This window comes from Phytophthora sojae (genome assembly GCF_000149755.1).
Source record: "Phytophthora sojae unplaced genomic scaffold PHYSOscaffold_2, whole genome shotgun sequence".
Lineage (NCBI taxonomy): Eukaryota > Oomycota > Peronosporomycetes > Peronosporales > Peronosporaceae > Phytophthora > Phytophthora sojae.
The window spans coordinates 3,237,050-3,256,649 of record NW_009258116.1 but is presented as its reverse complement, the minus strand read 5'-3'; the positions used below and the strand labels follow the sequence as shown (position 1 = coordinate 3,256,649).

General features: G+C 52.7%; 7 protein-coding genes across 7 annotated transcripts; 4 read left to right on the top strand and 3 right to left on the bottom strand.

Annotated features, from left to right (window-relative positions):
• Window positions 1-1,004: 1,004 nt before the first annotated feature.
• Window positions 1,005-3,071, top strand: PHYSODRAFT_367991 (hypothetical protein; the record flags this gene model as incomplete). Its single annotated transcript, XM_009520780.1, has 1 exon — window positions 1,005-3,071. A coding segment is annotated over one exon (2,067 nt), but the record flags the coding sequence as incomplete, so codon positions are not given.
• Window positions 3,072-3,288: 217 nt separating this feature from the next.
• PHYSODRAFT_485901 (hypothetical protein) lies at window positions 3,289-4,989 on the top strand (the record flags this gene model as incomplete). The annotated part of the gene is made up of 10 exons (XM_009520779.1): window positions 3,289-3,514; window positions 3,575-3,678; window positions 3,756-3,871; window positions 3,945-4,011; window positions 4,076-4,165; window positions 4,236-4,334; window positions 4,390-4,452; window positions 4,513-4,569; window positions 4,613-4,711; window positions 4,789-4,989. 10 exons carry the CDS (start codon window positions 3,289-3,291, stop codon window positions 4,987-4,989), a joined length of 1,122 nt encoding a protein of 373 aa, XP_009519074.1.
• Window positions 4,990-5,217: 228 nt separating this feature from the next.
• On the top strand, window positions 5,218-7,033 carry PHYSODRAFT_487593 (hypothetical protein; the record flags this gene model as incomplete). Its single annotated transcript, XM_009520778.1, has 9 exons — window positions 5,218-5,324; window positions 5,414-5,493; window positions 5,554-5,731; window positions 5,795-5,835; window positions 5,902-6,008; window positions 6,063-6,090; window positions 6,147-6,571; window positions 6,641-6,902; window positions 6,969-7,033. The coding sequence occupies 9 exons, from the start codon at window positions 5,218-5,220 to the stop codon at window positions 7,031-7,033; spliced, it is 1,293 nt and encodes a 430-aa protein (XP_009519073.1).
• Window positions 7,034-7,054: 21 nt separating this feature from the next.
• Window positions 7,055-9,831, bottom strand: PHYSODRAFT_311023 (hypothetical protein; the record flags this gene model as incomplete). Its single annotated transcript, XM_009520777.1, has 14 exons — window positions 7,055-7,287; window positions 7,351-7,392; window positions 7,463-7,535; window positions 7,610-7,815; window positions 7,881-7,937; window positions 8,025-8,073; window positions 8,135-8,201; window positions 8,266-8,419; window positions 8,481-8,678; window positions 8,757-8,927; window positions 8,990-9,160; window positions 9,224-9,260; window positions 9,344-9,625; window positions 9,694-9,831. 14 exons carry the CDS (start codon window positions 9,829-9,831, stop codon window positions 7,055-7,057), a joined length of 1,878 nt encoding a protein of 625 aa, XP_009519072.1.
• Window positions 9,832-9,995: 164 nt separating this feature from the next.
• PHYSODRAFT_486839 (dynactin light chain p62 subunit) lies at window positions 9,996-11,643 on the bottom strand (the record flags this gene model as incomplete). The annotated part of the gene is made up of 4 exons (XM_009520776.1): window positions 9,996-10,148; window positions 10,224-10,385; window positions 10,450-11,134; window positions 11,198-11,643. 4 exons carry the CDS (start codon window positions 11,641-11,643, stop codon window positions 9,996-9,998), a joined length of 1,446 nt encoding a protein of 481 aa, XP_009519071.1.
• A 2,666-nt stretch (window positions 11,644-14,309) lies between these two features.
• Window positions 14,310-16,104, top strand: PHYSODRAFT_353879 (hypothetical protein; the record flags this gene model as incomplete). The annotated part of the gene is made up of 2 exons (XM_009520775.1): window positions 14,310-15,502; window positions 15,569-16,104. Coding segments are annotated over exons 1-2 (942 nt in total), but the record flags the coding sequence as incomplete, so codon positions are not given.
• Window positions 16,105-16,442: 338 nt separating this feature from the next.
• PHYSODRAFT_349761 (hypothetical protein) lies at window positions 16,443-19,523 on the bottom strand. Its single transcript, XM_009520774.1, has 2 exons — window positions 19,344-19,523; window positions 16,443-19,255 (listed from the first exon to the last, which is right to left on the bottom strand). The coding sequence occupies exons 1-2, from the start codon at window positions 19,508-19,510 to the stop codon at window positions 17,011-17,013; spliced, it is 2,412 nt and encodes an 803-aa protein (XP_009519069.1). The 5' UTR covers window positions 19,511-19,523; the 3' UTR covers window positions 16,443-17,010.
• Between the last annotated feature and the right edge of the window lie 77 nt (window positions 19,524-19,600).

Below are 19,600 nucleotides of genomic sequence, written 5' to 3'. Positions count from 1 at the left end.
AATTGAGCCACAGACGTCGAGTGAGGCGGCGAAAGGCACGCTGCTAGCAACTAAAGCAGGGCCATTGCGTGTGTGCTAGGCCAATCATTGATATGGAGTCGATCTCTCACTGACCCAATTCTCCGAGCTCATTCTCTGAATGGAAGGCATTTTGCTGTCTGGGGTCCAATGCTACTACACACCGAACGGAGCACCGTACTTCAGGCGTCTGAATCTATGAACACCAATGTCTCCGCCACACTTCAGTAGCGCAAGTACGTCAAACAAACAACATAAGGAGATGAAGACGACGGCGAACAGGGATTTCGTCAGTCTTGGATTCCAACGGATCCATGTTGAAGATATACAAATCGCCCTGGACATCTTGTTGGCCTCATATAGCGCTGCGTTCATGCACCTACAGGCACAGACAGCACCCGCACAGGAAAGATGTCTTTCCAACTAAGTTTACTTCATCCTTGGGAGATAAGATTGGAGAGCGAGCAGGTTGAGTTGCTGAGGCAGGGCCCAAACAAACTGCTGCTCAACTATCCTTCAGCCTTTTAAATAGCTCGCGACGCGAGCGAGGCACCTTTGTCTACACCACAATCTAACAGTCGACTGGGTGCACGGAACGCTTGGGAGTTTTGAGGGTGGTAAACAGCTCGTGAGAGCAAGCGCGAGCCATTATGTCCGAGTCGGAGCCCAAGAGCCCGCGAGTGACGAAGGAGAAGCGCAAGAAGCAGTCCTCGGCCACCGTCGCGGTCGTCAACACCCCGAACGAAGAACCCGCGGCCTATGCAGGCGAGCAGCACTCCTTCGGCAGAATGGCCGACGGTGGCGTCGACAAGGTACATCGCCGCTCGTCCAGTGTCCACCACCACAACCAGGACTCGCCACCGGCCCCGGAAGCGAGTGACATCAAGCCACCAGATGACAAGGAGTTCGAGTTCGTGTCACCTCGACAGAACACCAAGACCGGGCCTCGCTACGATGCCATGGCGGTGCTGGTGGTCATGTCGTTCAAGGTGCTTGTGGCCCCGATCATCTTGATCGCAATCTGCGCCAACTCGCCGTACTTGCAGTCGCCGTACGTCTTCCGAGCTGCGAGTGAGAGCTTCCTGGGGTACGAGAAGCTGAACAGTGACGTCACGTACGACTGCCCAGAATGCGGGGTCACTTGCAAGCGTTCGGTGCTGCAGCTGGCTCAATTCAAGCAAGACCCGATGATGGGGAAGCCGGCCTTTGGCACGTTGCGTACCGATTCCTTCGAGGGTTACAACAACACATTGAGCGCCAGTGCAGAAGCCTTGATCGAAGAGCTCGACAGTTCCGGTGCAATCTGTGGCGATGGAGATTCAGATTGGGAGGACTCGCTCATTTTCATTTCGGCGGAACCAAAGCTGATCGTCAAGGCGGTGCAGGTGCTTGGACTGCCGGTGTCCAACGACATGGTTGCCGAAGTCACCGCGGCCGTGACAGGTAGCTGCGACTCACGCTGGACAATTGAGGCCCGGCTGAAGACGTTCATGTTCCAGCCCATTCCGCACATTAACGAGTTCTCGTCCATTCTGGCCGCCGACCTGACTATTTTCCCGGAGTCGTTGAATTGCCGCAAGGAGGTTGCCAACTACGATAGCGGCACCGCGCTAACCCGAGCATTTGTGTCGGAAGGACTCGACCAAACCAGAAATGCTCCCACGACGCTGCGGCTGTTCCCGTACAACTTCCCCTGCGTCATCAACACGGTCGGAAGGACTGTTGCGCCAGTAAGTGACGTGGAGTCCACCGATGTCGTCGTTCAGCCGATGCTTCGTGGATACTACGGTGGTTGCTTTGTTCACCTCGTGAATACGTCCGGTATCTACATCGACGAAAACTGCGAGATTAGCTCGTTGTGGATCGATTACGGCTTGATGCTCCAAGCTCCCGATGATATCCCGCTATGCAGCACTGAGGGCGTCTGCGTTCACAACTACTACAATTCACAGTGGGAATGGGTGTCGACAGAGGACGGAGTCATCATCAAGATGAGCCACAACACGATCCGGTCGCGGTATGCTGACAAGGTCGAGATGAGTGTTCTGCCGGGCATTGTGATCATGCAAATTCTCTTGATGAGCATGCTGAGCATGTACCAAGTAATGAGTCAGAAGCAGTCCGTGCTGCTCAGCCAGATCTGGGCTTACCGCTGCCAAAATGGTCGTATGCAAGCGATGTACCTGCTCCAGATTGCCTACCACTTGTACCGCGAGTCCGACACATACTACTTGGCGCTCGGCACGGGTACGATGTCCGTGGAGTGCGTGTGGAACCTCACTTTCTGTGTGATGGCCTTCTCGTACAGTTTTGTGAACATCGTCAAGAGCCGCACGGGTGAGCAGCAACTGGATCGCCACTTTCGCCTTTCCTGGGAGATGGTTCTCCTCATTGTCACGGCCATCGTCGCCAACGCGCTCATCTCAATTCGCTACACCAGCCTGAGCTACATCTTTGACATCAACTCGAAGACTCTGCTGAGAAATGGTGCTGGCGCCGGGATCTGCAAGCTCACGGACTCTTGTGTCGTTTTCAGCGTGAACATCGCTCTTGTGATCGCCGCGTTAGCCATGGTCGTGTGGGGAGCGACAGCCTCTGTTGCCTACGGCTTGCGAACTCGTCACGACCCCCACCCTATCGAGGACTTGAAGGCCTGGTTCATCTCGTGGAAAGTTGCATTTGAAGTCACGCTTCGACCTCCGCCAAAGACTAAAGCGAAGACGCTCAGCCACGGAGCCTCCGTCGTGAACCTGACAGATGCGACATCGTTCGAGTGCTACTGCATCGGTGAGCACTTCCGGTTCATGTTCAACGACTGCGAAGACATCTCCCACGTGAAGAAGAACAATCTTCGCGTCCCGACTGCCGAGGCGGTGCTGCTGTCTGGTTTCGTGTACCGCGGCAAATATCTATACCGTGCAGACGATGTGATCCTACTTCTGTTCACACGTTTCGCGCCGAACTTCATTCTGAGGACGTTCAACGTGCTGATCGTACGCTGGGACGTGAATCCGACGACGTACGCAGTTTCGCGCCCTACCGTCTGCTTGTGGACTGAGGTTGGTACAGACTGGCGAAACAAAACGAAACCATTCCCTTCAGCGTAGTGCAGGGCAAGGTAAGGTATGAAGGCGACAGTGAAACTTATATTCCTTCAATAAATAACTTTCATAACTTTCATTACCACGTTGAAGTTGACGTGACCATCACTCTTGTGCGCACTCGCGGGTTCCGCATTCTCAGAGCTGCCAGCTGGAGCGCAAGTGCGCAATGGCCGAAGCTGCACCTGTATCTCGCGTGGAGCTGGACGAAAGAGCAGTGAGGCCTCCGCGGTACGGCGTCCCCGCTCCAGACCGAGCAGAGGCGATAGCGGCAGGCTCTCTCAGTAACCTTTCGTCAAGTCGTGGGGGATCAAGAGGCTCAACTTCCACGGAGATCGAGTCCAGATCCTCGTTCCTCATCGCCGCGGTGGCCGAGAACCGCGCCCGTGTAATCGGTAACGTGATAGGAACAATCGGTTTTCTCCCAGGAATCGGCTACTGACACAACTTTTCAGGGATTTGTGCGATCGACTTAGTGTCGCCGTATGAGCTGCTGCTGTGGACGGTGATCGACTCGCACTCTTATGTGGACACTATGTCGCTGCTTCAAGCCTACCAGGTGGAAGGATTCGAGTGTTCTTTTGCTTTACCGTAGTAGTACTAAAGCTTTGGCTTGATCGATTGGGTGCACCTTAGCCCGTCGAAATTCTCGTCGTTGAGACATCCAAATCGCGCAAAATCAACGATGAAATCGCGAAACGCTTCTCGGGATCAAATTGTCGTGTCGTGCCGCTTGCGCGGAAGTACTTTGAGTAAGTTCTCCGATATCATTTTTTTCCAAGCACTTCCTTTTACTAACCAACGACGCCGATATTGCTACCTCAGTCAAACGAAAGGAGCCGAAGATATCAAGCGTGTCATGGCGAATAACGTTGATATCAACATTGGCAGGGTACGTTCAATCACGAATAGTACCTTATCAACATTTCCCAACGCATCCTCAACAATAATGACAGAACTACGTCGCCATGGCCTCGGTGGCGTGCGTGATGAAATATATCGAATACATCCAAGGGGTGTACATCGCTGAGAAGACCATGAAGGTAGTTTGGCATGGCGATTTGCTTATCTAGCTAGCTCAACACATCTAACAATGCGTTGTCACACTCTGAACAGGTTGTTCTCAGTCCCTCAACGCGCAAACTGCTCATGGACCAAGCTACAATTTCAGCATTGGAGCTGGTTCAGGGCACACGAGGGAGAAACGACAGCCAGGTAAGACGCAATTTGCACTTGCCAAATATGTGCTTTTCTGACCTGTATTTGCTAGTCCCTCAGCAAAATGCTCAACAATACGCAAACCTCGGCTGGAAATCGCCTCCTTCGATCAACGGTAGGTTTGTGTGGGCTGCAATAATACACCGTGTAGCTCACATCATTTTATAAATTCTAGATGCTGCAACCGACCTGCCATTTGAAAACGATGTACTCCATCTTGCGTACTTCTACTGTGTCGATGCAGTTCATTCTTACAGCTACTATGCTTCAGTCAGGCACGCCAAGAGGTTGTCGGGATTTTCCTGGATAACCCAGCTTGGTTTTTCGATGTTATGGAAGAGCTGCGCGACTTCATCGACTTAGATCGTCTCCTGGTTTGTTCGCTTTGCGCTCATCGTGGTGATCGGCATGGACATTTATGCTCTATTGTGCGTTTAAATTTTATGAGCAGAGTCAGCTAGTGTTTGTTCCGAAAATTATCACTCCACGAGTGTCAAGGATCGCGATCGGAAGTGTGATAGCACTCAAGCACACTTTGGAATGTCTGCCAAAGCTGGTTTCATGCTTGGAGACTACGTCAGTCCAACTCGATCGCCCGTGTCCACTTCTCGACTCGATAATTCAAAGGTACCGTTCTTTCGCTTATGCGTAGAGTCTGTGCCTTAGTGTGACCAAAACATGTGCAGTTTACGGGATGAACAGTTCACGAGTATCAAGGCCGATATTGAACGAGTCGTAAACGACAGGTAGGTTGTGCGGTCGAATATCTTTGAGAAATGGTGATACTGACCCAAATCTGCACGGTAGAGTCAAGGTTTGTCGTTCGGCGGCGCAGAAGCGCATACAAGAGTGCTTTGCTGTCCGTTCAGGGGTCGACGGCATGCTTGATGTTGCACGCCGAACCTATCTTGACACGATTGAGAAAATTCACGAGGTTGTACACTCGTACAAAGAAAACGTTGGGATTCCGATTCGGCTCAATTACACGTAAGCTATCTATACATAAAACACTTTATAATTGGGGAGCGTGGTAGAGCAGATAGGTTGACGATGAACGCTTCCACATACAGATCAAGAAGAGGGTACCATTTGGCCGTACCGCTCAACTGCAATGATTTGCCTGCCTTCTTCATCGAGAGAGTGGCCACGAAAAGCGGTACGGACATACCAGGGGTGCTTAGAACTGCGGACCTTGTGTCTGATCTATATTGTGTAGTGATCTGCTGTTCCACCAAGACGCTAGTTTCTCTTAACGTGAGACTCAACGAAGCGCTTACGGCGGTATATAAGCTATCGAACGACGTGATTCAGCAGCTCTTGGATAAAATCCGACCTCGAGCTTCTACCATGCATGCGATGGTTGAAAGCGTTGCATTGTTGGACATGCTTTTGAGGTACGTCCAGCCTTCCTGCCACGATACAAGAGATGCTGGTATTAACGGACAACCACCGGTCAGTTTTGTTAATGTCGTGGCTCTCTCGCCGCCAGATCAACCATGTAAGCCAATCATTGTAGTGCAACCTCTCCTGATGGCTTACCACCGCATTGCGATGTTGAATGTAGACACAAGACCAACTGTCACCGAACACGGAAATCTGGTTATCAAGAAGGGACGGCATCCGCTCGTCCAGCGAGTGCTGAAAGATCGAACGTATATTCCGAGCGACACTGTACGTGGTTTTAACTATCACCAAATTATTGGAGCTGCACTAACTACACCTCAGTTCTTTGATCCGCTCAGCACTTTTCACAGTAAGCAGTTTTGTTTATTTTGGATCAGGCGCTGAGCTAAGGTTTTACGTGCTAAGTTGTGACAGGACCGAACTGTGCAGGCAAGTCGACATACCTGCGGGCGCTGGCACTCATCGTAATTCTAGCGCAAATGGGGTGTTACGTCCCCGCTTCCGAGGCCACAATTCCTATTCGAGATCGTATTTGCACAAGATTCGGGACGTCGGATGACATGGAAGAAAATGCTAGCTCGTTCGCTGTCGAGATGACCGAGACGGCGTTCATCCTGGAAACATGCACGCCACGATCGCTGGTACTCATCGATGAACTGGGTCGAGGGACTGCCAACGATGAGGGTGCTGCAATCGCGTGGAGTATCGGCGAGGAGATAATTCAGAGAGGGTCATATTCATGCTTCGCGACCCATTACCACCAACTCAATCGTCTTGCACGACTCTATCCTCGCTGTCGATGCTACCACATGGGCACAGGACCGAACGTTGTACGTTAAGCTGCTATACTATGCGAAAGGAGGTTGACTGACTGACCCTTCAATTTGTGCTCATGCTAGAACTCCGCCCATTTCCGCTACGTACTGAAGGATGGGCCTTATCCATCGACTGGAATGTATGGAATCAAGACGGCAGCGCTGAGCGGTTTGCCAGCAGAGGTTATCCACGAAGCGGAACGCATATATGAGAAGTTGCGAAGCGACCGTGAGGTTGCTGAGAACTCAATTGACCAAGCCTCCACAAGCAGTGCCTCCAGCACGATCAACAGAAATCTTCTCCACCATTTGTATGTGCTCCGCTATGCAGACCTGGACTACACAGGTATGACATAATTCATTGTGATGAGCAAGCTGAGTGCCGTTGTGCTAACCCGCTTGGTATTGGCAGGCCTCCGGCGTCAACTACAGCATCTGAGAAACCGATTTCTAGCTCCAGCAGCTGAAAGCTCGTGATATTTTTCTCTTTCGGTTGCCTCATTCATCGTCTTCAACGAATACACACTTTTTGCAGCTGGTGAAACAATCACAGTGCCTACTTATTGCATCTACCATGGTGTATCTCAGTTCTAAGCAATGCTGAATGTGGCAGTGGTGAGCGCATCCAATGCAGACTGCATCGAGCTGGCACGGTCCGCAGCGATAAATGATGCGGAAGCTATCCGACGTCAGACTCTCATACTCAGGTAGTGAGCAGCACATGCTATCGGCTGAACATGAAACGCCCCACGTGTTAAGCAGATTCGACATCTCCTTAATAAAAAATACTTTACCTGCGCTTCCTCCGAACGGCCGAGGTTTCTCTCGTTCGATTGCTACGTGTCAAGCCACCGATGTAACTCAGCACCTTGATGCAGCATCATCTCAGGTAAACTAACGCCGTACCTCGATCGCCCCAAACGAATGTGCGTCCTCTTCCTGCACGCGCACTGATCAACGACAGTTCTGGTAGCTCAATCTTCAAGAAAAAGGAGAAGCATATCACTTTGAGTTGACCAACGCAGCTGCCCACATATGTAGCCACTGCCTTACTTTGATCGGGTACAAAATGGAGCTGCTGGAAGCATCCGGATCAGGCACGTCGTAGTCACCATGAATACCCTGTCCCCACAGCCAAAGCTGTTTCGATTCCGAGATTGCCAACGAATGGCGCTGACCAGCATCGATGTAGCGAATGCTTTCGTACCGAATCTCATCCACAGATCGTGGAATTAACGTATCCCACGTGTCTCGATGACCTAGTAACTAGCAACTTAGTACATGCATGAACACAACTCTTCGCAAACTCGGCAAACCAACGAACCGAGCTGTCCGTAGCTGCCAGCTCCCCATGACCACACGCATACCCCCCGTGGCATTTCTACATCGACAACAAAAATGCAAAATGCGAATGTGATGCTAGACCGGTAACTTTCCAAAACATTGTTTTTAGGTGTTCTGCACGCACCCGACGTTGCAAGATTATGAGCTCCCCCAGCAACAAGAGTGATAACTTTCTGCAAACAAGTACTATCAATTCCCTCGATCTGTCAGTGCACAACATTCTAGCAATCGTACCCGTCCACGGAAACAGTTTACGCGAGTTGGCTTCAACCTTGTTAACTCATCATTGTGGCCCAGACGCCTATCAAGACACGCGTCGATAAAACTGGTAGCTCATTCAACGAGTACGTACAGCAGATCCATACCCGTTCTTCCCGAGGCCCCACGAGTACACCTGCCGATTAAAGAAAGTCTCTCCAGTCATGACAACTGAGTGTTCATCACCAGCAGAAACATGGACCACATTCAGCCCATCGAGACTCGTAATTCTGGCCGGGGACAAACGAGGATTCGTATCCCCTACAATGGCATTAGAATCCCTATTTCGAAAATAAGAAAAAAGAAGTATTTTTCAACGTACCCAACCCTAACTTTCCATTGCTTCCGTCTCCAAACGCATAGACACCATCTAGTTCTGTGAGCACCAGAACGTGATGCAAACCAGCGCTCACGCATGTTACTCGCATCGAGTTGAAAATCTTTATCACACGAGGAGTTGCTGACGATTCTGTGTCCCCATGTCCCAGTACCCCGTAATCGCCTCGGCCCCACGAAACAACTTATACAGCGGTGGACGAAGTTAAACGCAGTCATGAGTAACTCCTCCTGGAGGCAGTAGGTGAACTGACAGACGTACGATTATTGACGGCTGCAGCATTCATTGCAATGTCTAGTTTAGCTTGTGTTGACATTCGCTGAAGAGAATGAGCTCGACCTCGAGCCATCCTTTCCAGCGAGGTCAGCCGCCCTCGATTTTGCTTGGCTCCTTTGGATGTTGGCCGCTGGACTGGGTCAGGGATTGGCAACACTGAATGAACGCGGGTGAGATCTACATGTAAAATAGTGTATGCAGAACACAGCAAAACGAACCAACAAGAGCGAACGACGCGAATCCACTGGCGGCAATCATCTTTACGCAGCCGCCAACATCATCCAATCCTGTTTCCACTTTGCCTGGTGCAGACCTGCTTGCACTGACCCCACCGGCAACCCCAAGGGCGCCGTAGGTATTGTCCCCACTCGCAAAAACGACTGCAGACTCTGCTCATACATGAATATCATTAGCTGAGCATTCTCTACCTCACATAATATTTTTTCCCCTACCGGTAAGCATAAGCGTGTGGTATTTGCCGGACGCGACCTATGGTAGCGCAAAAAGAACAACGCTAGGATTAATTTTGCAGTTATCACTTTCGACCAGACATATCGGCTCGATTCACGCACAGCAACGAATTTTGCAGCCCGCTCGACTGTCCAAATTCGATCCTTCGAGTCGTGAACTCGAATTTTCTCCGAAATGGAAGGCGTCAAGACTGGCTTGGTCGTGGTAGTTGAATCTTCCGAGTACAGACACTGTCGTTCTGCGTTCCCCCATGTGTACTGTTGCCATTGGTCCCTTGGTCCTACGATGGCTGTGTTGACATCTCCAATTCGCCATTCTTGCTTCCGGTGGAGTAGGCAATCCAGACAAAAGCAACCCGTCTGGCCAACAACATGACGGATCTCCTAAGGGATAGTGTTGTTAGTGCTGATTCAAGTGGCGCAAGTCTTCCGATCCAAACAAGGTCTCTTACGCGTGCTGCCACAGCCCTTTGTGCGGCAACCTTTTTCTCGGCGGAGTAGTCCTCGCGGCACTCCTCAATCTCGCTTTGATCACGGATCCGGCGCTTCAAAACAGCATGGAACCCATCCAAGTCCGCCGGCAACTCCATTTCCTCCAAATGAACAGGCGCGACTATTCTGGATAGCGTGGACACAGACGACTTCATAATGTAAGGTTCACATTTGGACTGCTGGTGTTCTGACTTCCATGGTATCGCAAACAGATTCCGATGGCGATTACACTTTAAGAGGGGAACGCAGCTTGTAAAGCGCATTATTCCGGGATTGGCGCCGTGATCACTACCGGGACACTCTGCAGCGAATTCTCGATAACTTCGTTCGCATCTTCATCAAACTTTTCTGTATCCATGATAAATCGGGCCGAGATGGTTGAGCTCGGGTGTTCAGCAGTAGAATTGACAGCGATCTGTAACAACATGGGCGCCACAAAAACCTTGTTAATGCTGATGACGTTGAACAAGCGATGGCTACACAAGCTTACGGTGAGCTTAATCTTGATAAGGTTTCTAGTAGCTTGGAGCAGCATTGCGTTGTGCTGGTCGCCATTAGCACCGAAGGGCGGCTCATCATCGATGAAAGCGTCTGCGAGGTTCGGATCTTCGTACGGCCCCACAATGATCGGAGTCGAATCTTGTAACACAATCTATACGATATACACATCAGCGTCCAAAGTCCCTGCAAAATTAATACACCCTTTTCCAACGCACCTGTCCATTTTCAGTTGACTCTTCTCCACTTGCAGAGGCAGAGCGGAATGTGATGCGAATAGCATCATCCAGAGGGTTTTCCACGAGCAAAACACATTCAACACCACCGCCACCTTCAGCCCTGTACGGCAGTCTCTGAAACGTTACGACGGGCACGTACTGCGCCGCCAGATTCGCCTTCTTGAACCACGACGCGGATACGGGCAGTGAGCTATCTCCACTCATCGGGCTGATCTGCGGCTTTACAAGGATACCGGCCGTGCCACGCTCAATTGATTCCACGCACCGCCACGTGCGCTTCACCCGAAGCAGCGGGCGCGAGGGGAAAAGTCGATCCGCATCACTCGATTGATCCAGCGGATTCAACAGTCGTTGGTGAAGTGTCGACACCTGCCCCATGTCACTTGTCTGCGCGAGTTTCTCCAGTGTCTCTCGGGTCTTCTCAGGCGTGTCTTCCCCCCACGACGTCCCTTGGGTCTGCAGGGCGGTGAGCTGCTTCTGCAGCTCCGGCCACTGGTGCTCACGCCGCTGCTCCAGCAGCCACTGCTCCTTCTCCTGCACCTTCGCCAGGGCCTGGTCGTACTTCCAGCCGCCCATCTCCGCCATCCTCTGCAGCCTGAACTTCTTCATCTGGTGCTCGCGCTGCAGCTCCTTCATCGAGTCGGCCAGCAGCTGGAGCGAGCTGCTGCGGCCAAAAGCCGCCCCTGGCGTCGACGCGAAGGCGTTGCCGGAAGAAGAAGAGCTCGACAGCGTCGAGTAGTGCGAGTGCAGCGCCTGGAAGACGTCCTCGTGCGCCGCCTGGCGCTCCCGCGTGATGGCCGTCATGACCAGCGCGTCCAGGTCGTCGTCCGCCAGCCCCAGCTCCAGCGAGTCCCAGCGGCAGTGCGCGCACAGGAAGAAGAAACGCTGCTTGCTCTCGTGGAAGGCCGTGGACAGCGCCGTCTCGCACGCGGGGCAGCTGAAGCAGCGGCTCGAGCGGTTCTGGTACATGCTGGCCTCCTTGGACGGCAGGTTCACCAGCAGGTTCCCGCAGTAGTACGACTCGAACTCCTCCACGCTGCAGCCCGGCAGGCGGCACACCAGCTTCTCGCACGTCTCGCTGAAGAACAGAGAGCTCACGGGCGCCAGGTGCCCGCACTTGCACGCGTAGCGGACGCACACGCCGTCGACCGCATCACCCTCGCAGGAAGACATCCTCTATGGATAGTGACAGAATATAAGCACCGGATCCAGGCGTTACATACTGTCCATGAGAGGCGTTATGTTTCGATCACGAATCTACCACATAAATTGCACACCATTTGGCGCGCTCAGTTCAATTGATCCAACGGGGCGATGGCCGAGGGCAAGCAGAAGGCGCTGTCTTCGTCGTTCCTGTGCTCTCCGATCCCCAAGGACCCGTCGCAAGTCTTCTACGTGGACGACAGCAGCTCCGTGAAGGTGCGCGCGACCCCCACTCTGGACGTCCTTGCCCTCCTTGCAGCCACAATTTAACTAACGCTGTACAACGCCAACCTCTTGCCACCTTTTTGTCTCTTTCGTCCCCAGTCCAAAGCCGGATCCAGCGACAGCTTCCTGGACGGCATGGACACGCCGCTGAAAAGCAGTAGCAGAAGCTTCTCGTCAGAGTACGTGTGGCAGCTCCAGGAGCGCGTGCGAGAGCTGGAAAAGGAGCGGAGGGAAGGTGCGGACGACGATGATGCAATGCATTGAGAAGGCGTGGAGGGCTGAACACTGACGAGCAATTGGGCTGTTGCAATTCCACAGCGAAGCAGGTGGAGGAGAGTGAAAGCGCGAGGACGAATAAGCGCCAGCGACTCGAGATCGAGAGCCTCGCAGTCTCCAAGGTGGGGTCCTTTTAGGTTATTGACTGCTGTTTAGTGCTGTCGAGGCTGATTGCGCTTGTGTGGTGGATGTGGCAGAGTGATCAACTGAAGCGCGAGGTGGAGACGCTCCGGATCCAGCTTGGGACTAACTCACAGCGACACCAGATCGAACTCAAGGAGAGAGATGTGCAGTTGGACCAACTACGCCGCCAGCTGAAGTTCGCTGTGACTGAGGAGGAAGAGACGCTGAAGGAACTGAAGAATGTCACGAACGAACACTCAGCAGAGAAGTTGCAGCTAGAGAAGAAAGTGGTTGAGTTGGAAGCTCAGCTGGAACTAGTCGAGGGCAAGCTGAACGAGTGGAAGGAGAAGGCGCTCGAAGCGACCAGCCAGCTGCGCACACAGTCTCGGCAATCTGCATTGAAGGTGCGATAGAGTTGCAAAAGGTCAAGAGAACGAGTGTAGCTAACAAGCTTCTGTTATTGTGCATGGCGACAGATTCAGCTCCTGAAGGATGAGCTGGAAGCAGCCCAAGACTCGTCATCGACTTCATCGCAGGTTAGTACAAGCCGGCTTAGTTTCATGCATGCTGTGTATTTATTCGTGTTGATGTTCCTCAGAGCGAGGACAATATCCTTGAATCAAAGATTCGTTTGCTAGAATCCCAGCTCAAGCAGAAGAGTATGGAGGCTGAACATGCAGCTTCCAGTTTGCTTGGCGCGCAGGAAACACTCGACGGTGCCCGTGAAGTTCGCGAGCTGAACGAACAAATCATGCAGCTTCAGTCAACTGAACGCAAGCTTAAGGCCGAGGTAAGTGGACACCCTGCGCACTTCGCAACTGAATAAACCGCTAATTCACGACGTGTATGCTGCAGTTGGTTGATTTGATCGAGGCATCCAGATCGTCATCCATCCTGCAGGAAAAACTGTACCAGACAACCCAAAAGCTGCGGCAGAGTGAAGAGCGCAATGCCCAGTCCCTCAAGCGCATTGTACGTCCGTCGTAAAAAGTTGATTGAGTCATGGCTGTACCGGCGTTATCTAACGGATGACGTTGCTGCAGGAGAGTGCTATGCTTGTGGAGGAGGCTCACAAGCAATTCTACGACTACTTCGAGCCGATTGTGAAAGAAGCCAAGAGTAAGTTTGTATGTATTTTTTGTTCTTGACCAAGCAAAGTCTAATCCCAGTATGTAACTCATAGATGGAGTATCGCTGGAAGATCTAAAGACCAGACCAGCGGCAGCGGTAATTGAACTGTACAAGGCACGCCAGAACGCTTTCGAGATCCTCTTCGAACAAAAGAGCACTGTGGATATTCAACGGCGTCGACTGGAGAAGCAGTGCGAAAAGCTCCAAAGCGATTTGATCACGTCCGGAAACAACTACGCCAAACTTGAAATGCAGCTGGCTGAGATTCAAGAGAAGATGAACGGATCGACCAATGTTGCCACGCATTTACGAAAGGTTAATGCTGAGCTGGTGGAGATCCTGGAAAGTTATGGCAAAGATCTTGACGACCAGGAGGCCAGCGAGCTGCCTGCACAGCGCATCGCATTGCTGGAGTCTTCCCTCAAGCAGTCCCAAGAGTTAATTCAGGGGTTGGAATCGACTCAAAAAACGATGGCGACACCCGCTGCTGTCAAGAAGTACGAGGCTCGTATTGATCGGTTGGAGAAGGCCTTGGCAGACGCGAAACAAGAAAATGGAAACCTCACGAAACATCTCGAGAGGGTCGAGACGGAGCTAGCTATCTTTGAGAAGCGACTCGGACGAGGAGAGTTCAATGTCGAGACGACGAAGATTGTTCATCTAGCTGTGAACCCAACACGAGAGCTGCTCCAAAGCAAGGCCAAGTCAAGCGATATCGAAAAGCTGCGCCAGGAGAATGAAGCACTGCGGGCAAGACTCAATAAAATCACAGATGGCGAAGATACCGAGGTACGTTTACCCACATGCACGAGTTCTATTGCTGCAGTGTTTAACTTCATGCATTGCGTGCTGGTTATTTAGTCTCCAAGTGCCCCCGCCGAAGACAAGCTTACAACGACGACTTCATACGATACCGTAGAGGGTCTGAAAAAGCTGAATCAGCGCCTGAAGCAGGTACGCTTAGTCGGTACACTTCTTGCATATTCAAGCCAATCTCTTATCAAATGGATAATGTGCTATGCTTGCAGGTTTTCGGTGATCAAATCCGGCAGTACCGAGAGGCCGTGTACTTGCTGACAGGCTACAAGGTGGACCTGAAGAAGAGCAACGGAATGGAGCTGCTGCGTCTGCGCTCTGTCTACGCCGAGCACGATGACGACGAGCTGCTCGTGCGAATGGAGGCCAATGGGTCGTTGGAGCTGCTGGACAGCGAGTTCTGCTCGCAGATCAACCAGCGCGTGTTCGCGTACCTGACGACATGTCGATCGTTCCCGGCCTTCTTGTCCACGCTGACGCTGCATCTCTTCGAGAAGCAGACCTTCCAGGGCACTTAGGTTGGTAGGTACAGTAGGTAGTCGACTCTCACACACGTGCACAAATGCTCAATACAGTCGGCCCAGCGGCCTCTCTCCGATTCGTATCAACACTTCATTCAAAGCCACTGCATTGCATCTTGTTACTGTAATGCGATTGCCAGGCCACGTCAGTGTAAGGCCATTGAGTGCAGCGCCAGGTAAACAGTGGATTGGACGTTGGGGTCATCATCCCGGTCGAATTGTGTGCGCCACACCACCTTCGCGTTGAAGTTCCTCTTCGGGATCCGCTCCAAGTCCCACACAATCGAATCCGCCGTCGACGAGCAACAAGCCTACAACTCTTCGCCTTCATGCTTAGCCTCGCCCGTGGAAAGCCCCAGTCGGCGCGCATGCTGACGCACCTGGCCCGCCGCCGGATGTCCGTGGCGTCCGGCCGCCTGGCGCAGTTCCCGTTCCTGGAGGAGCTCGGCCTCAAGGAGGAGAACCACGGCGTGTACAACGGCGAGTGGTTCGGCAGCGGCGACGTGTACACGTCCGTGAGCCCCGTGAACGGCCAGCCCATCGCCAGCGTCCGTGCGGGCAACAAGGCCGACTACCAGAAGGTGGTGGCGGCCATGGACAACGCCAAGCCCCAGTGGTGCGACCTCCCGGCCCCTGCACGCGGAGAGATCGTGCGCCAGATCGGAGAGGAGCTGCGCAACAAGCGCGACGCGCTGGGCAGGCTCATCTCGCTCGAAATGGGCAAGATCTACGTCGAGGTGGGTCCTTTGTGCTGCTTTTTTGGAGATAATGGTCTCTGATGGTTGTTTTATGGTGTGTTGCAGGGTGTCGGCGAGGTGCAGGAGGCTATTGACATTTGCGACTTCGCTGTGGGTCTCAGCCGCACGCTCAACGGCTCGGTGATCCCTTCGGAGCGCCCGGGCCACTTCATGATGGAGCGCTACAACCCGCTCAAGGGCCACGTGGGCATTGTCACGGCCTTCAACTTCCCGTGCGCGGTGCTGTTCTGGAACGCTGCACTGAGTCTGGTGTGCGGCAACACGCAGATCTGGAAGCCGTCTGAGTCGCTGTCACTTACGTCCGTGGCGTGCACCAAGATCATTGCCGATGTGCTGGAGCGCAACGGCCACCCCGGCGCGATCGCCTCGTTGATCTGCGGCAGTGGTGCTGAAGTGGGCGAAGCGATGCTGCACGACAAGAGCATGGAGCTGATTTCGTTCACGGGGTCGACCAAGGTGGGCCGTCACGTGAACGAGGTGGTGTCGTCGCGTTTCGGTAAGACCATCCTTGAGTTGGGAGGCAACAACGCGATGATCGTGGACAAGGACGCGGATCTGGAGATGGCACTCCGAGCGACGCTGTTCTCCGCAGTGGGAACGGCTGGCCAGCGATGCACGTCGCTTCGTCGGCTCTTCCTCCACGAGGACATCCACGACGAGTTCCTCAACCGCCTCGTGTCGGCGTACCAGAACGTGAAGATCGGTGACCCGCTGGAGGATGGCGTTCTGTGCGGCCCGCTGCACAACACCCAGGCTGTGAAGAACTACCTGGACGGCATCGATTCAATCAAGAAGCAGGGCGGCAAGGTAAGTTTGGTGGTCTTGCTAAAACAGAAGTGCGTCGGAATGGATTCTTACCAATTTGTTGCTAATGCTTGCGCAGATTCTGACCGGTGGCAAGAAGGTCGAAGGCGACGGCCACTTCGTGGAGCCGACAATCGTTTCCATCGCTCATGATGCTGAGATTGTTCAGGTACGATTGTCTTGGCTATCGTGATCGAGTTGGATGTGAATCACCGGCTGACTGTGTGAAACGTTGCATTGTGCTACACGTGAACAGAAAGAGATCTTTGCGCCGATCCTGTACGCGCTGAAGTTCAAGACTCTGGAGGAGGCGATTGAGAAGAACAATGCTGTTCCCCAAGGTCTGTCGTCGTCTCTGTTCACGAAGAACCAAGCCGCTATCTTCAAGTGGACGGGTCCGTTGGGATCGGACTGTGGCATTGTGAACATCAACATCGGACCCAGCGGAGCCGAGATCGGCGGCGCCTTCGGCGGCGAAAAGGAAACCGGCGGCGGCCGCGAATCGGGTAGCGATGCTTGGAAGCAGTACATGCGCCGATCGACGTGCACGATCAACTACAGCAAGGAGCTTCCTCTTGCCCAGGGAATCGACTTCAGCTGAGCAACATGGACCGAACCGTTGCAGATGTAGAACCATAATCGACAATCTTTTGCGTTCCTTTGCTCATCATCAACGTTTACTGTTAGGAGAGCTCGAAACCCTCCGCATTTGTAATCGCAAACGTCACTTTCTCGACGAGAGTTTCATAGCTGGTGTACTCGGGAAGCACTAGCTGGTTGAAACAGGTATGAGTTCGTGGCAGTGCTTGCGGGTCAAGATCTGACTTCGTCAGGTTTAGCGGAGGTTCAAAGCCGTCGAGCGGGATCTTGTTTGTTCCGGTCATAAACTTCAGAAACTGACCTCGAAGTTCAATGGGGAACTCACGTAAAGCCTGCCACAACCACAGCACAACTTGTGCGTGTTCGTCGTAGCCACCCTGAAAGACGGTGCACGACCGGAGCTCTTCCACGTCAATAGTGGGCTTACCATTCACTAGCATTCTCAACTCCGCCATGTCAAACACTTTAATTGCAGATAGGGGGATCAGCGTTGTGAAGCCCTGAATCAAAGCGTCCATTTGAGCTTGAGCACCGAACTGGGTACGCCATTGAACCACTAGATCCACGTACTCCTTCTTATTGACGTCAGTAACAGGGATATCCCTGCCGTTCTCTTTCAGATCCACGACCACGGGTTTCTTCCCAGCACCCTCCATCTCCACGCTAAACGTTTCATCAATCACATCTGCAATGTCGTTCTCGAGTATCCACACGAGCGACTTATGATACTGCGAGTCCATTTGATGGAGATCATCCATACCTGTAGGCAATTGCAGTAAACGCTTGTAAACTACGTCACACAAGGGTAGATCCAGCGTCTGCCTGTCAAATATCGCCTTCGCGATGAACTTGCCGAGGAATTTGTACTGCTGTGCGGAGTTAGGTACTTGTGACGACGCGAGATCGACGGCAAATAATCCCTCGTCACAGAGCTTAAACAGCCTTCGACTTTTGTCAGTGGCAAGCTTCGATACTTGCAGAAACCAATCTTTCGAGAGCCCGCCTGAGTCGATTCCTAGTTCGTTTTCAAACGAAATCTTTGGCTTGGCAACTAAGTCTGCTTGCTTCAATGGTTGGAAGTACTTCATTGTCCCCTCAAACATTGATTCTCGCTGAAGCTCAATCTTGAGTGTGCTGCCAAAATTGAGTCCATGCATGCTTTGACGCAGATCACGATGAAATCGAAAGCGTTTTCGTCTGAAAACCATTTCAGGGGTTTCCTCAACATTTACCAGACCTTTTTCTTCTCGAACAACAGCGAGTTCTGGAGGCTCTTCGACAACCCGCTGGCTTGTGAACTTGTTAAAGTAAAACACTTGCTCTGTCTTTGGGTCCCAGCACTGCACCCATCGATCGTACGCTGCAGTCTTCTCGGCACTCGTCAGTTCCACGATTTCGAGTTTCCCGTACGCCATAGTTTTTACTGATTTACTTTCAACAAATCCAGTAGCACCGACAATGTTTGAAGCTTGAAGACGAAAAGTGTACACGGTTTTGGGCGAGAGATCTCCAACTACAAATCCAGTCCCGGGCCCTTCATAAACCTGAACAAACGACGACTGCTGGCCCACACCACTTTCTCGCATCTCAAGAGAATAAATGACTGGCGGAGCTCCATTGGCTTCGACTGGGAACCAGAAGATGCTCGCGTACGTATTGGAAACTGCGCCCGCAATTGGCTGCCGTGGGAGGTCTGGAGGCCCTGGTAAAGTCCAGAAAATCTCACTTACTTCACTATACTCATTCCATCCACCCGGGTTTCGCGCGCGGACTCGAAACTCAAAGGGTGTGTGGCACTTAATCCCGCTCAAGCTCACATGTTTGCAGGCCGTCACTACTGCAAGCCCTGCCCACGCGTTGTTGACGCTGTCTGCTTTTCGATACTGCACTTCATAGCGATCGACCGTCGAGTCCACCGACTTTTTCCATTTCACCACCAGCTCCGTTTGCTGTGCTTCCACCAGCTTCGGCGGCTTCAAGACAGGCGGTGCCTTCTTATTAGCAGCAAAGTCCATAATGTTTTCTGCTGAGATCTTGTACGGGATCTGGGAGTCGTTCGCATTCGCCTTCGGCGTGCTGCCAGCCTCCGACACGAACACATTACCATCACTATCGACTGCAACTCCTACAGGGTAGCGGACAGCACTAGCTCCACCTCCTCTTCGCTTGATCTCTGCCTCATCCACAGTGATCCAGAGGTAAGCCTGGCCAGCTTTGGGGCTGGAGCTCGGATACTTTTGCGTCTGCACCGTCACTGGCGCGTACGGGAAGAGGTTCTCCACGACGTGGGCCACCGCCTCCTTCTGCTTCTCTGCGGCCTCTTCCTCTCTGAATGCCAAGCGTACAGTACAGATAACAAGTCTAGGATTAGTATACATTGGTAGCTACGACACGATAGACTTTGAGGCCAGAAACCTCTTGGCCTGCAGCTCTTCCTCCAGGTCCAGCTGCTCGTCGGTGGGGGCGGGCACCACCACGCGCGAGTTGGAGGGCGAAGACGGCGCGAATACGCCCTTGGTGGCCACCGCAGGCGCCGCCCAAGCGCGTGCCGGTGCCTTGCTCAGCACCGCGCCCATGATTCATCACTTGAGGGCGGTTGCAGTCTGGCGACTTCAACATCCAGTAATTCAAATTTGCAACCAATCAGAGAGAACCGCGATCACCGCCAGAAGG